The 13645-nt window shown below is 35.5% G+C and overlaps 1 protein-coding gene across 1 annotated transcript; it reads right to left on the reverse strand.

Annotated features, from left to right (window-relative positions):
• Positions 1 to 1278: 1278 nt before the first annotated feature.
• Positions 1279 to 2432, reverse strand: LOC148603306 (uncharacterized). Its single transcript, XM_088553383.1, has 2 exons — positions 2036 to 2432; positions 1279 to 1679 (listed from the first exon to the last, which is right to left on the reverse strand). The coding sequence occupies exons 1-2, from the start codon at positions 2430 to 2432 to the stop codon at positions 1279 to 1281; spliced, it is 798 nt and encodes a 265-aa protein (XP_088409509.1).
• Between the last annotated feature and the right edge of the window lie 11213 nt (positions 2433 to 13645).

Consider the following 13645-nt stretch of genomic DNA (forward strand, 5'->3'; position numbering starts at 1 on the left):
CTCAACGAATAATCTAAAATCGCATCTGTATGAACTTCGAACGGAAGGCTATAATCTGCATAAGCTAGAATAGGAGGAGAGATAAGTTTCTCAATAAGGGTTTCTCTAGCCTGCTGCTCAATATATGTCCAACGCCAAGGAGTTTTAGCCAACGGCTTCGTTTTCTTACCAACTAATTTGTTCGTTGGATGTCCTACAAGGAGATCATTTAGAGGTTTTGCTATTTTACCGTAGTACTTGCGATAATATAAACTGAACCCTAAAAACTTCCTTAGATCTTTCACATTTTTTTTATCTCTGGTCAATCTCTAACAACCCTAAACTTCTCGTCATCGGGCGAAATACCGCCCTCAAAGACCACAAATCCTAAGTACTTAATTTCAGTTTTGAAAAATTCGCACTTCCTTCCTTTCAACTTAAGACCATTCTCCTTTAACCGACTGAATACGGAATCGAGCGTTTTAAATGTTCATTAGAAGTTTTCGAATATATAATTATATCGTCGAGAAATACCAAATATTCTCGTAAATGCATCTCGCCCATGCACTTTTCCATAAGTCTCTGGAACCAAGCAGCGGCGTTCGTTAGACCAAATGGGAGTCGATTGCATTCATAGAACCCGAGCGGACTCACCGAAAAAGCGGTCTTGAATTTATCGGACTCCTTAATTCCGCATTGCCAATACGCCGATCGGAGGTCAATTTTGGAGAAATACTTAGACCAAGTTAAGCAATCGATCGTTTCGTCAACTCGTGGTGTCGGATACAGGTATTTTACCATTCGGGAATTCAACTTCCGGTAATCGATGCAGAAACGAAGTGAATTATCCTTCTTACGAACAAGCACGATATTTTTGATTCACGAATCGCACCTGCTTCTAGCATCTCCTTCAAGTGTTCACGAACTTCGTTTAACGTAGCCGGAGGAATTCGTCTATATGGCTCTTTGAAGGGAGTTTCGTCACTCAACTTATTCTCATGTTCCACCAACGTAGTGAAACCTAAATCGGTCGGTCCCATAAAAAAATATTGACTTCCACTTACCTATAAGATCGTAAAATTGCGTTTTGACATCGTCTGATAGATCCGCGTCTACCTTAAGACCTATTGCATCTATATACTCTCGAGCATCTCGTTTAGATGTATCAGCGCTACGTTCTGATTCGGCCTCGTTATCTGCGTTGAAAGGATCGGCGTGTCGTAATACTTTAACTTCACTTACACTACAAAGAATTGATTTGGGCTTAACCTTCATGACCTTTGCTGTCATGTTACAAACTCATACCGGAATTCGACATTTACCCTCTTTATTCAACTCAACAACCCGAGGACAAACCATAACACTATCAGAAAACTGACTATCGACACCCTCCTCAGAACTGTTGCCGTTACGAACCACACCTGACAGAGTTTTGCTTGACATTGGCATAAGCGTAATAGGCTTTTTGTTCGTTGAATCGACCAGAAACGAGTTCGTATGTGTAAGTGAACGGAACGCCACATTCCATTCCGGCGGAATGTTTTCATATTCCTCGGTATATGATCTTAACATGTTCAGTACATTTGTACCAATAATAACTGGGACATTCTGGTTATTTTCAGTATTTGAAACTACAAACATAAAAACTGGAACGGTCTCGTTGTTCATGAATGGTACTGTCAAGTTAACCTCTACATAACCTGAGTAAGATAATTTGTCACCAGAAGCTACACTAACGGATGAGTTCACCGATTTCTTTAACTTTTGATGACAATTTTAATTGCTTTATCATCGTTTCAGAAATCGTCGTAATCATAGATCCACAATCCAAAAGAGCTTTACATAGTTTACCATTTATTGTGACGTCGGACTCGTTCTCTGTACCGACTAGTCTAGATAACAAGTTATCATCATATGGGCCATCATTTCTTTCGCCCGAGTCCCTCACCTGCCCTACGTTAGAGACTCCCACCCGTTTAAATGTCCGTCATTTGAGTCTCCACCGCGTTATTTCCTCGACCTCGGTTACGATTCCAGTTTCGGCCCTTTCTATTACCTCGATAATAGCCGCGATTCGATTGGTTCGAGGATTTATCAGTTTTCAGACTTTTAAGTTCCGACTCCATTGAATCCATTCTTTTGCCGAATGTGTCTAGTTCTTTTAACACTTCGGTTATTTTCTGGAGTTCAACAGAAACGGAACTCTGTTGTACACTATTACATGTAGCCGCTGTGTCATTCGGTCTCCAATTTGTTAGTTCAAGTTCGATTGCTCGGACTTCTCGCCTTAGCATATCAAAACTAGAAACAGAGTCATACTTCTGTCGGGTGACATTTCTCAATAAAGGTTCAGGTAAACCAGACCAGAATTTAGATCTTAATATGTCATCCTCAGATTCAGAATTTACATTGCCTCGCTCTATAGCAGACTGTAAAAGAGACTCAAGTTTCATACCTTAGTCAGCCACTGTCTGATTAGGCCGCTGTTTCTCAGTATAACATTTCTGGAGCGATGCGTTGCTGGAATATACATTATCGTATATACCCTCTAACTTATCTATGATTTGCTCAGGACTTTCATCCTCTGGCAAAGTCAATAAAAGGTTACAGGTTTGCCCTTTTAATGAATTACGCAGGGACTGAACTATAATAGTTTCATCAAAATTCTCTTCTCTAAGTATACACCTAACCTCATACTTCCATACCTCAAAAGTTCCCTCCCCTTTTTGATCACCAGAAAAAGTTGGGATCCTAGGCCTTTGCCAGTTGCCATGGGAATTATTCCCATTCTGGTCATCAGGAATCAGGGAGTATTTCCTTATAGGAGTAGGGATGTGGTCTAGGGGGTGCATGCTCGGACTTAACCTTGGGTGCCGGGGTACTACACTGCCATTTATCGAACTTCGCCTCAGTACAAACCCTATACTCTGTATGATCATTCAAATAACTGGTCATTCTCTGTACATCTGTGGTATCTAAACCCCCAAAAAAATCGAACTTCTTTTTTTGTAACAGATTTGTCAGAACCTGTCGCCATTTTAGTGTCTGAATGGCACTTAGTAAAATCTTAGCAAAAATGATAATGAATGAAAATGAATGATATATATGATGCACTTACCGTCCCCTAAGTAGTCAAGTACATGCAAGTCATATTGATAATGGTGCAAACATGCAAACTGTAGTCTTCATAATACACCATGCATTACAAAACATGAATAAACATATAAGTAAATTGAAATTAAGCGAAAAACAACATCATATACAATTTATAATATTTCAATTTAAAGTTTTTTTTATTGTCAATATAACAAAACAAATAGCTGGAAATTTAGGAATGTTCATGAATAAAGTTAATGGACACTGCACATTCTTCTATGAAACCTATTAAATTGACGGACTGGTGCACTCGAATGTTTACAGTTTATAGATCGGAATGTCGATGCAATGTTGGTGTTCTCAACTCGAAATGAAAGTTCAATAACTACGAATGAGTAATTCAATGACATTAAATAACAGAATGCGCTTCAATAAAAAAACGGAGCATTTCTTATTCTGTCGTCGTGAAACAAAAACCCACTTTATGTACAAAGCATCATCGTAATACGCAACGATGTTATTTTTGTAGAGCTTCTTTTACGCTATCGCACATATTTTTGCATGTTCATGTAACGAAACTCATACATAATGACTCTTTTCAATAATCTGGAGCTACGTATTATAATGAAACCATAAACAGGTCAAGAATGAGCTGTGGTTATAACAATAATTCATACAACTATGAAATTCCTTGTGAAGCCAACGATGATAACGTCGTCGGCAGACAATGTCATTGACATGAGTCGTTGACATAAGTCGTTGACAAAAGTCGTTGGCGAAAGTCGCTGACAAAGTCGTTGACAAATGTCGTTGAGTCAAATTAAGGGGTGAATTACCAAAACCAAGGTTTTCATCACAATTTACAGTAGCCAAAAAGGACAAACTATCTCGCTGGAGCCTCCATTTTGTCGCCGGATATTTTGTGGCATTAAGAAAAATGTCGACCTGTATATTTTTTTTATTCTGAAGTTACAATTAATCAACTTTGTAATATAAAATTACAATAGTGAGAGGTGTTTAGATTGCAAAACAAATATATATCTCTTACAACATTCAAATTGAGTCATATATCTAGTATATGATGCTTAAAATATATAGATTAAAGAATCATACGTTGATTTGTGCAATAAAATATAACATATAAAGCAAATATCTAGATGAAAACTTGATTTTACGATAGGATCCAGCTTATACCCAATCTGACCGCAAACCGGATATGAGAGATATATGTGTCGCCGGCTATTTTGTGGCATTAAGAAAAATGTCGACCTGTATATTTTTTTTATTCTGAAAATACAATTAATCAACTTTGTAATATAAAATTACAATAGCGAGCTTAACATTTATTGTATTGAACTTAATTGAAATAATTCCGAATATTATATTTATAATTGACTAACCTGAAAATACAGGGAACTGTTGCAAAACAGTCCACTCTGTTCCACGTATGCCCACACAATGCCCATTACTACAGTTTGTGGAAACCCGTAGATAAGCTGGCCTAGGAAGTATAGTTGTTCTTGTATATATATGTTCTATCTCGATACACATGTTTTCTTCATATTGCGACAAAGGGCTAACAATTAGATTACATGAAACTTGCATGGAAAGTTATGTTCAAAACAATATATATATTTATTTCTGTGTTCACGAATTTCAGATCGCTCAACACTTTGGTTGACGTATACTATACAATTCATTGTAATAATTGGTTCTGCTATTGTAATACTGAGGGTCATATGGCAATAAATGGACCGGTTAGTCGTCTCTAAAAATAAAATGGACTTCTAGCTGTTACTAGATCAATAGTTGAATATTTTATAAGAGTAAATACATTGATTTAACACTTTAAGGTACATTTAACAACTACCAATGTCTTGTATGTTGCTGGAGCATAAAGGGGCAACTATTTCCCTCTACCTGTGTATAGTGTTGTTTTGGAGCTAGCGTCAGCCTGCCATGTGGTGTGAGGGTTTCTTCGTCGTTTATTGAAGACTCATTGGATGCCTTCAGCAGACAGTTTTCAACCTGATGGGATCTTTAATTTCTCTCTTTAACACATTCACTATATCCCTTTTCGTTATATATAATTAATTGGCTATAAATAACCACGATTTTGATTAGATCAATTGGAATGTTTTGGTCCTTTGCAAATTTAAAATGATAACACCGCGCATGGGTTCATTATTTGTAAAAGCTTCAGCGTCTACAGCAATTAGTATCATGTCTTATCCTATTGTTTATTTTTGAATCATTATTAATGATTGGTCGATATATTAGAGGATGAAATTCTCATACTTGTAAACTATACGAAATAAGCCTTTGGCCTTAGATGAACAGAGGGTCAGATTTCATTTTGACAGGAAGTTAACCTGAGGAAAGTATACTGGTAATTTAATAGATAAGTAAGTGTAGTAAAATCCTAGTCGGCAACCAATATTGCGGAGTAAGGATCGTTCTAGTTTCGTACCATTAACCAGGGACTTTATAACGTCCCTGTTTTAACAAAACAAAATGTTTATAACTCACACCATTCAGTTTTATAAATTTATGAAAAAAACATAAATCCTAGTTAATGTAAAACTGTAAAAGGCATGCGTTTTCTTTGACAATGCCATTATTCAACTTCGGCTTCTTACTGGTTACACCTGGATCATATTATACGGATTTTTTTTTAGCAACTCGCTGCTATGGTCAGAGCGACAGCAATGGCCAAAAAAGCGGTTTGCGCTATCTTAAACTGAAATACAGGTCTTTTGACGTACAAAAACGCAAAATAGCATATAGGTCCCTGATGCCGCTCTGAGGACTCTACAAACTTATTTGTGAATTTACATTATATTGTAAATGATAGACTAAAGAAAACCACACACACTAAACTGGAATCAAGGACATCTTTATTTACATCTATTTCCCGTACGACAATTAACTCGAATATAGTGTTTACATTACGAATTGTGTGTTTAGTTTCTATAAGTCGTTGTGTAAGACATAATTAGGACAAATATTATACATTTGATTTTTATATTTTATTTTTATTTATTATGTTTTTTTTCTGTGTTATGTGGCGTTTATGTCAGCGCTTTAATTAAGCATTGAAGCTTCAAATGAAGGTGGAATATATTTAATATTTATCTTCAGTGCCCGATGTAATAATTCGTTGGGTAGTTTCGAAATGTTGCAGTCGCACCCGCAGCCCTGTAAATAATGCTTGCATTCGCACCTTTTGTGGATTTGATACATAGCATCTACCCCAAAGAACTTGAGATAAAGGATACTACAGACACTGTGAAGTCAGCTTCATACCTTGACCTACACTTAGAATTCGATGGTAAAGGAAAACTATTGTCCAAACTTTACGACAAACGTGTTGACTTTCCATTCAGAATTGTCAACTTTCCTTTCATCTGTGGCAATATCCCTTCAGCAGCTCGGTATGGAGAGTTCATATCACAACTCATACGTTATGCCAGAGCTTGTCGAAACTACGCAGACTTTTTGTATCGCACTAGAATTCAGACAAATAGGGTTCTGGAACAGGGTTATGTTGCTACAAGATTGAAGTCATCACTACAGAAGATTTATGGTCGTGATCATGAACTCGTGGATCATTAAGGTGTATCCATCTGCGCCATGCAAACTGATTTGTTCAATGTGTCATAGTTTTCTTTTACTCTTTTGTCAAACTCGGACTTGATTTTATATGAGCAACTCGGCGGGTGTTTCTAGAAAAGCAGAGGACGCTTATACTACCGGTGCACCTGGTCCATGCCGCCAGTTTATGGTGGAGTCCGGGTTGCTCATTTGCTTTTGTTACTTTGTACGTATGATTTTAGTTACTTTAATGTCAGCTGAAAACAGAATCAACAGATGATGCACATCATGTGTTACCGTTACCTCCTCAACTACATGGTAACATCGCATGAGTGACAATGTATATCATCATAGATAGCCAGTTAAAAGTCACCAATGTTTCTGGTGCTTAACTACAGACAGACAGATCCCTGAGCAATGTGTAGATATTTTCTGAGTACAACAGCTGAAACGTAATAAGCACAGACATGCACAAATCATTAATGATAAACTTATCTTTTAGTTAAATCAACAATTCCTTTAATATATAAGTTTTAAAATATATAAATGAGAAAAAACTGAAATTTTTTATTAGAATTTATGACTACGAATAGTAGTAAATTAATGTGGGAAAGTTTGAAATAAATGCATCTATATAGATATTCACTCTCCCGCTTTCGGCTGTTTTCGGCTGGAGCCTTCAGACATTTCATCATGCATTCCGTAATCTCCAACGGCCTTGTCCGTCTCGCGGTGGGAGCTTAAAACCTGCCGATTTCGACATTTTGCCATTCATCACTCCAAATAATGGGGAAGAAAATGGAAGTTAAGAAACCCAGAAGTGACACACTTCAATTTGAATAAAAATAACAGGGGATCTCCTTTTGTAGAGTTTCTGAAGACGTCAATGCAAATCGTATCTCCGTTAAAATGCATGAAACCTTGGCATATCTTAAATTCAGGTTAGAAAACTAATTTCAATAAATGTCACGTGGATATTCATACCACTAAAACTCAGATGGTTCACGGTCAGGCCATGCTTATATAACCTGACAACCTACAAGGCATTCTCGCACTCCATCAAATCCACCAGCCTGGGTACTCCTGCTTTTGTTTTTTTTCTCAAGATTTCAAAGTTGCGGATAACAAAATTTCTGAGACATGGTTTGAATGCAAACGTAACGCAGGATGTAGCTGACTGAAATAAAAGACAACTTCATTCACACAAAATATAGACACTTTGCACTAAATATTCGGAAAGACGATAAAATAACTGAACTGCAGACGACTATCAGTACGACTGGACCACTTGACAAAAATATTATATCACACCTGTCATTACTAAAACTACATGTAGGCTATTAAGAACAGATATTTACACATAAACGTGAATAATTTACATGTACATCCATATCCTCCTGAGCGATACATCATAGTACGTCATCAGTTTTTATATAACTACGGCTATTGTAAGAGTCTACATGTCTTTTGGCGTTTGTGTAGGTGTACACTTAATACGACAGAAATGTTGGAAAATGTACTTAATACAAGAAACTTAAGCAACAGGATTTTATTGACACAAAAATGCATTTTGCATATATTAACTTTGCGTCTGTGTTTAGTGAGTTTTTAGTGGAGTCCAAGTTCCTCTTTGCTTTTGTTACTTTGTATGTATGATTTTAGTTACTTTATGTTCTTTGTTGCGTATGTCTGTTTTCCATACCTGGTCTTTGTCCCTGGATAACATTCTTTTGATTACCACTGTAACCTTGGTTCCCTTGACTACTCCTTGCAATATCGAATAAATGTAGGGTGCACATTGTAAATGTATATGTATTGAATATTTTATCCCGGATAGAGAAAGCAGTCTTGAAAGAACTTTGTTATATAGAACTGTGATTAATCGTTACAATAAATCAATGCACAGAGCCTGTATTGTTTACACGCAAACAAAGCAAATAGCTCTTAATGTTCCAACTTTCAAAATAAAAACAGGAGCGAGTGAAAAGCTTTACTTACTCCCGCTTGATATTATAACTGCGTTTCCAACATTGCAGAATCACTTAAAGGAATAAAATGCTCTGGCATAACGTATGAGTTGTGATATGAACACTCCATACGCAGGAGCCGAAGGGATGTTAGAAAACTAATTTCAGTAAATGTCACGTGGATATTCATACCACTAAAACTCAGATGGCCAGGCTTATATAACCTGACAACCTACAAGGCATTCTCGCTCTTAAAGCCTCTCAAATGAAAAGTAAATCCCACTGTAGAAAATCTTTAATCATTTAGGTAGGTCGCATGATACATGTACAAGGTAAAGTTGGACGTGGTCATTTTTTAAGCGATTTTACGCGTGATTTGTCCTTCCAGACGGTTGTTGTACATTAGTCTATCAGTCGTTACACTTTAGATTACAAAATTATGCATAAAACTGAAAATTTACAAAATTACATTATTGTCTAGTTTTCTACCGAATTTATGATAAGTTTTTTTTACCAGTTATGTAAGTAGACAGGAAAAGGTCTTATGGACCCTCATCATTCCGATATGTTGTAAACATGTTTCAAGGAATAACCTGTCATATGGATCAATATATATATATACAGATCTTAATCCAAATTGATCGAAATACGAAGCTAAAATCCATTACCGAAGGTTCTATCATATTTAACACAAGGAATGAAGCCTAGACGTTTCATTTATGTTGAAATATGTAATAATGAAAATTTTGATATTAATAAAATCTAATAAAATTTGGGGTCAAACAACTCTGACACTACATGTTTATAATATATCAGCAGCCTTCTTCAGACCCTTTTCGAGTTCTGAAATCGACATAACCATCGGCTTGTCAAAATGAAATACTTCAGGTTCTAACGCAAAATAAGTGAAACCGAATGCATGTGCAAGTCCAAAGTAGCATGGTCTTTCATTGACGTTTTGAAGTTTCAATGATGTTAATGGTAAGAATTCAATTATAGTACAATTAACTGGTGCAAATATCATATTCCCAAATGCACCACCATGCGGTCCAATAATAACCCTAGCATTTTCGAAGGTTTTTCTATTTACCTTCCAGTTGTTTACAGGGAATACTACTTTCACATTTGGCCACACTTTTTGTATTGTTGACAAAACCTCTTTTTCATTTCTTACCGATCTTTTTCTTCCTTTGACTCGCGCAATATATATGATATCGTTACCAATCCTTGTTTGGTTTCCTAGTGAGGTCATTGATTTTGGTGGTAGTAACCCCATTGATAAATCTGTATCTCCAAAGAAAGGAACGAGGATCGACAAAAAGGTTGTGGTTCTGGTGAGAATGTAAAATCTACTCTCGTGTAAATCACAAAATAATCTAGTTAGTTCTCCCTGGAGTTTGTTCATTATAATTATACGTATCAATGGACGTTGTTTGAGCCACAGACATGATATAACAACACGTGGAATTGTATCAAATGTTACATGTTGGAAAGAATAATCCCAAATCTGAACTAAACTGTACGCGTGAGAATCAAATACTTTATTAGAGGTTTTTACGTGATGTATTTTGTTTTCATCTTTACACCAGTACCATTTGCCAAAGCAGAAAGGTTTAGTTTTGTTAAAGACTAGTCCATGGGGATGAATAATGGTAGCATTGACCACATATTCAATCCTAAATAACGAAGGTGTTTTCCATGTAAGGTTTTCATACACAATGGTGTCTTTGACAAAATATTGAACATATGATTCCATGTTAATCCCTCTTTGAACACGACTATCGAAGTGCATGATATAACTTTCAAATATTACTAAAACCATTGTTACAGCTACTATCTGAATAAAATATATTTTAACGGTAGACATCCTTAATTGCGTTTGTACAATTTAAAGGATATAGAGATACACAATCTTAGAACTGTCTACAAAAAATAGCATTTGTATTTCTTCTGTGGAACGTTGTTATTTTCGAGGATAATGCATATTCTGAAAGACAAATTGATAGATAAATAAATTTTGTATCCATAATTTCTGATACTTTACTTTATCTTGAATTTTACAAAATATTTCTGACATAATGCTGTCGTTCCAGCAGACAAACCCAAAGAACGTCAGTTTTGTCTGCAAGACACATTTCATCAACTGGTTATATCAAAGGTAATTGTAAGAATTTCTTTGCTACCACACTCTCCGAAGAATAAATAGTAGAAAACCATTAATCTGTGCTATCCTTCTTTGGTCTCTACTATATACGATGATTGTGATATTCAATTCATGTTCTGGATTCAAAAGATCATAGCTAGATCTACAAAATGTGTTACCAAACATCTTTCGAAACTTTTAGCTTCCATACGTACGGCTGTAAAAAATCGTTTTCAGTCTTACAAGGGCACTTATTACTCCCGATGTGTATCAATTCAATGTGGATCCTGAAAAATTCAAAAGATGTAATGGAAACCTGAATTGTCTTAATAAGGAATTGGATATGATAGTAACACCCCAGGTGATGCCACATACAAACGTACTACTTTTGATAAAGATGACAACCACAAATCTTTCATGTCCTCTCTACACGTCGAAACAAAATGTGATTTTTTACCTTACTTGTATTGGATACCCAAACTTCATAAGAATCCATACAAAGAAATGTATATTGCAGGATCTCCTTCCGGCTCCACGAATGAGATGTCAAATCATCTTATAAAGATATTGTCTGCAGTGAAGGATAGACAGCAAGCTAATGGTAATACCACCTACTCTCGTAGTGGCATTAATATGTGGATACTTCAAAATTATAAAGCCGTACTTCAAAACCTAAAATCCCGGATTTTTTTTCGGAAATTAGTTCTCTCCTTTTGACTTCTCAACTCTTTACACTGCATTATATATGATAAATTGAAATTTCGTTTGAAGGAACTTATTCGTAAATCTTTTGCTGGTTCTAAAAATATGTTGTTCTTGGTTACAAATCTACATTTTATTTCTAAAACATCGCAAAGTGCAAAGTGTGCTACACAGAGAAGCAGTTTTCCGGTATACTTGATTTCCTCATAGATAACATGTTTGTCACATTTGGAGGAGCTATTTTTCAACAACGTTAGCATTCCAATGGGCACTAACTATGAAATACATGTAGTAAAATCCTAGTCGGAAATTAATAATGCGGAGTAAGGGTCTTGCTAGCTTCGCATCTTTTGCCAGGGACTTTACAAGTTCCCTGCCTTAACAAAACAATATGCTTATAGCACACACCTTTATTTTTTATAAAGTTATGAAGAAAAATAAATCTTAGTTCAGGTTAAACTGTAAAATGTATGATTATTCTTTTGAAATGCCAATAACAATGTCGCATTCCTACTGGTTACACCTGCATAATATTTGCACGGATTTTTTTCATCAGGTCTCGGCTAGGGTCCGAGCGGCTGCAGCTGCCAAAAAAGCAGTTTGCACTGCCTTAAACGACAATATAATTGAAAATCATTGCCTAACAAAAACGCAAAATAGCATACAGGTCCCTGATGCCGCTCTATGGACTTTAAAAACTTATTTGAGTGTTTATATGTTGTAAAAAGGGAAAAACACACACACTAGACTAGAATAAAGCCAATCTGTAGAAACATATAATCCCGTACGAAAATTAACCCAAACATAGTGTTTACATAACGAATAGCTTATTATAACTTGTTTGCAGGACATAACTGGGACTAATAATTTACTTTTAAAATTTTTATTTGTTTACTTTCTTAAATATAACTGTAAGTCCATATAACGTCACATGCATCAGAGGAAAATTATATTGAATGCGTCAGTATCAAAGTAGGAAAGTTACGTCGTTATTTGAGAGGCTGTTATATAACCAAATATGTAAACATATGAATAAGTAGCAAAGTGTCGAACGAAATCGTTTTGTGAACACAGAACAATCTGGAATATATAAAATACAAAAGTACCAAAAATTTAACAACCATATTTTTCACTTTCAAAATTTGTATCTTATTGTCTACTTATGTTGTTTACATGTTTCAAGGAGTAACCTCTCATCTACATCATAAGCATAAACAATATATAAAGGAAGATGTAAATCCACAATTTAATTGTATACAAAAGTAATCAAGACCAAAATTATCAAAAAGGAAGCCAATATTTTTAACGGAAAGGTACCATACCATACTTAATACAAGGAATGAAGCCCTGGGGTTTTATTTATGTTGAAATATGTTATACTGAAAACTTTAATATTTATGATTAATACAATCTGATAAATTTCTGGGTCAAATAAGACTGAAAGAGTAATCAGGATACTACTGCGTTGGGGAATACCATCGGGGACGTTGTCCGGTAGCAGTTGCATGGACACAGTGGATATACGATACAAAACATATCAATAGTATATATTGAAAATTTCAAATGTTTCAAAAACAAATCGTGTAGTTAAGCTTATAATTGTTAAATCATTAAGTTGCACACTTAACTCTACTCCTTTTAATGCACATTTCAGTCATGATTGACAACCAAGGATTTTTTTTTAAAAGCAGTAAATTGACGTTTTCTGAGGTCACATGTTTATAACAAAGCAGCGGATTTCTTCTAACCATTTTTGAGTTCTGAAATCGACATAACCATCGAAAAAATGAAATACTCCAGGTTCAAAAGCAATATAAGTTAAGCCGAATGCATGTGCAAGTCCAAAGAAGCATGATCTTTCATTGACGTTTTGAAGTTTCAATGATGTTAATGGTAAGAATTCAATTATAGTGCAATTAACTGGTGCAAATATCATATTCCCAAATGCACCACCATGTGGTCCAATAATAACTCGAAGTTATCTTCGAAGGTTTTTTTCTATTTATCTTCCAGTTATTCACAGGGAATACTACTTTCACATTTGGTCACACTTATTGTTGACAAAACCTCTTTTTCATTTCTCACCGATCTTTTTCTTCCATGGCCTCGTGCTATATATATGATATCGTCGCCAATCCTTGTTTGGTTTCCTAGTGAGGTCATT

This window comes from Perna viridis, chromosome 11 (genome assembly GCF_037379345.1).
Source record: "Perna viridis isolate PV_CMFRI_1.1 ecotype Kerala chromosome 11, ASM3737934v1, whole genome shotgun sequence".
NCBI lineage: Eukaryota > Metazoa > Mollusca > Bivalvia > Mytilida > Mytilidae > Perna > Perna viridis.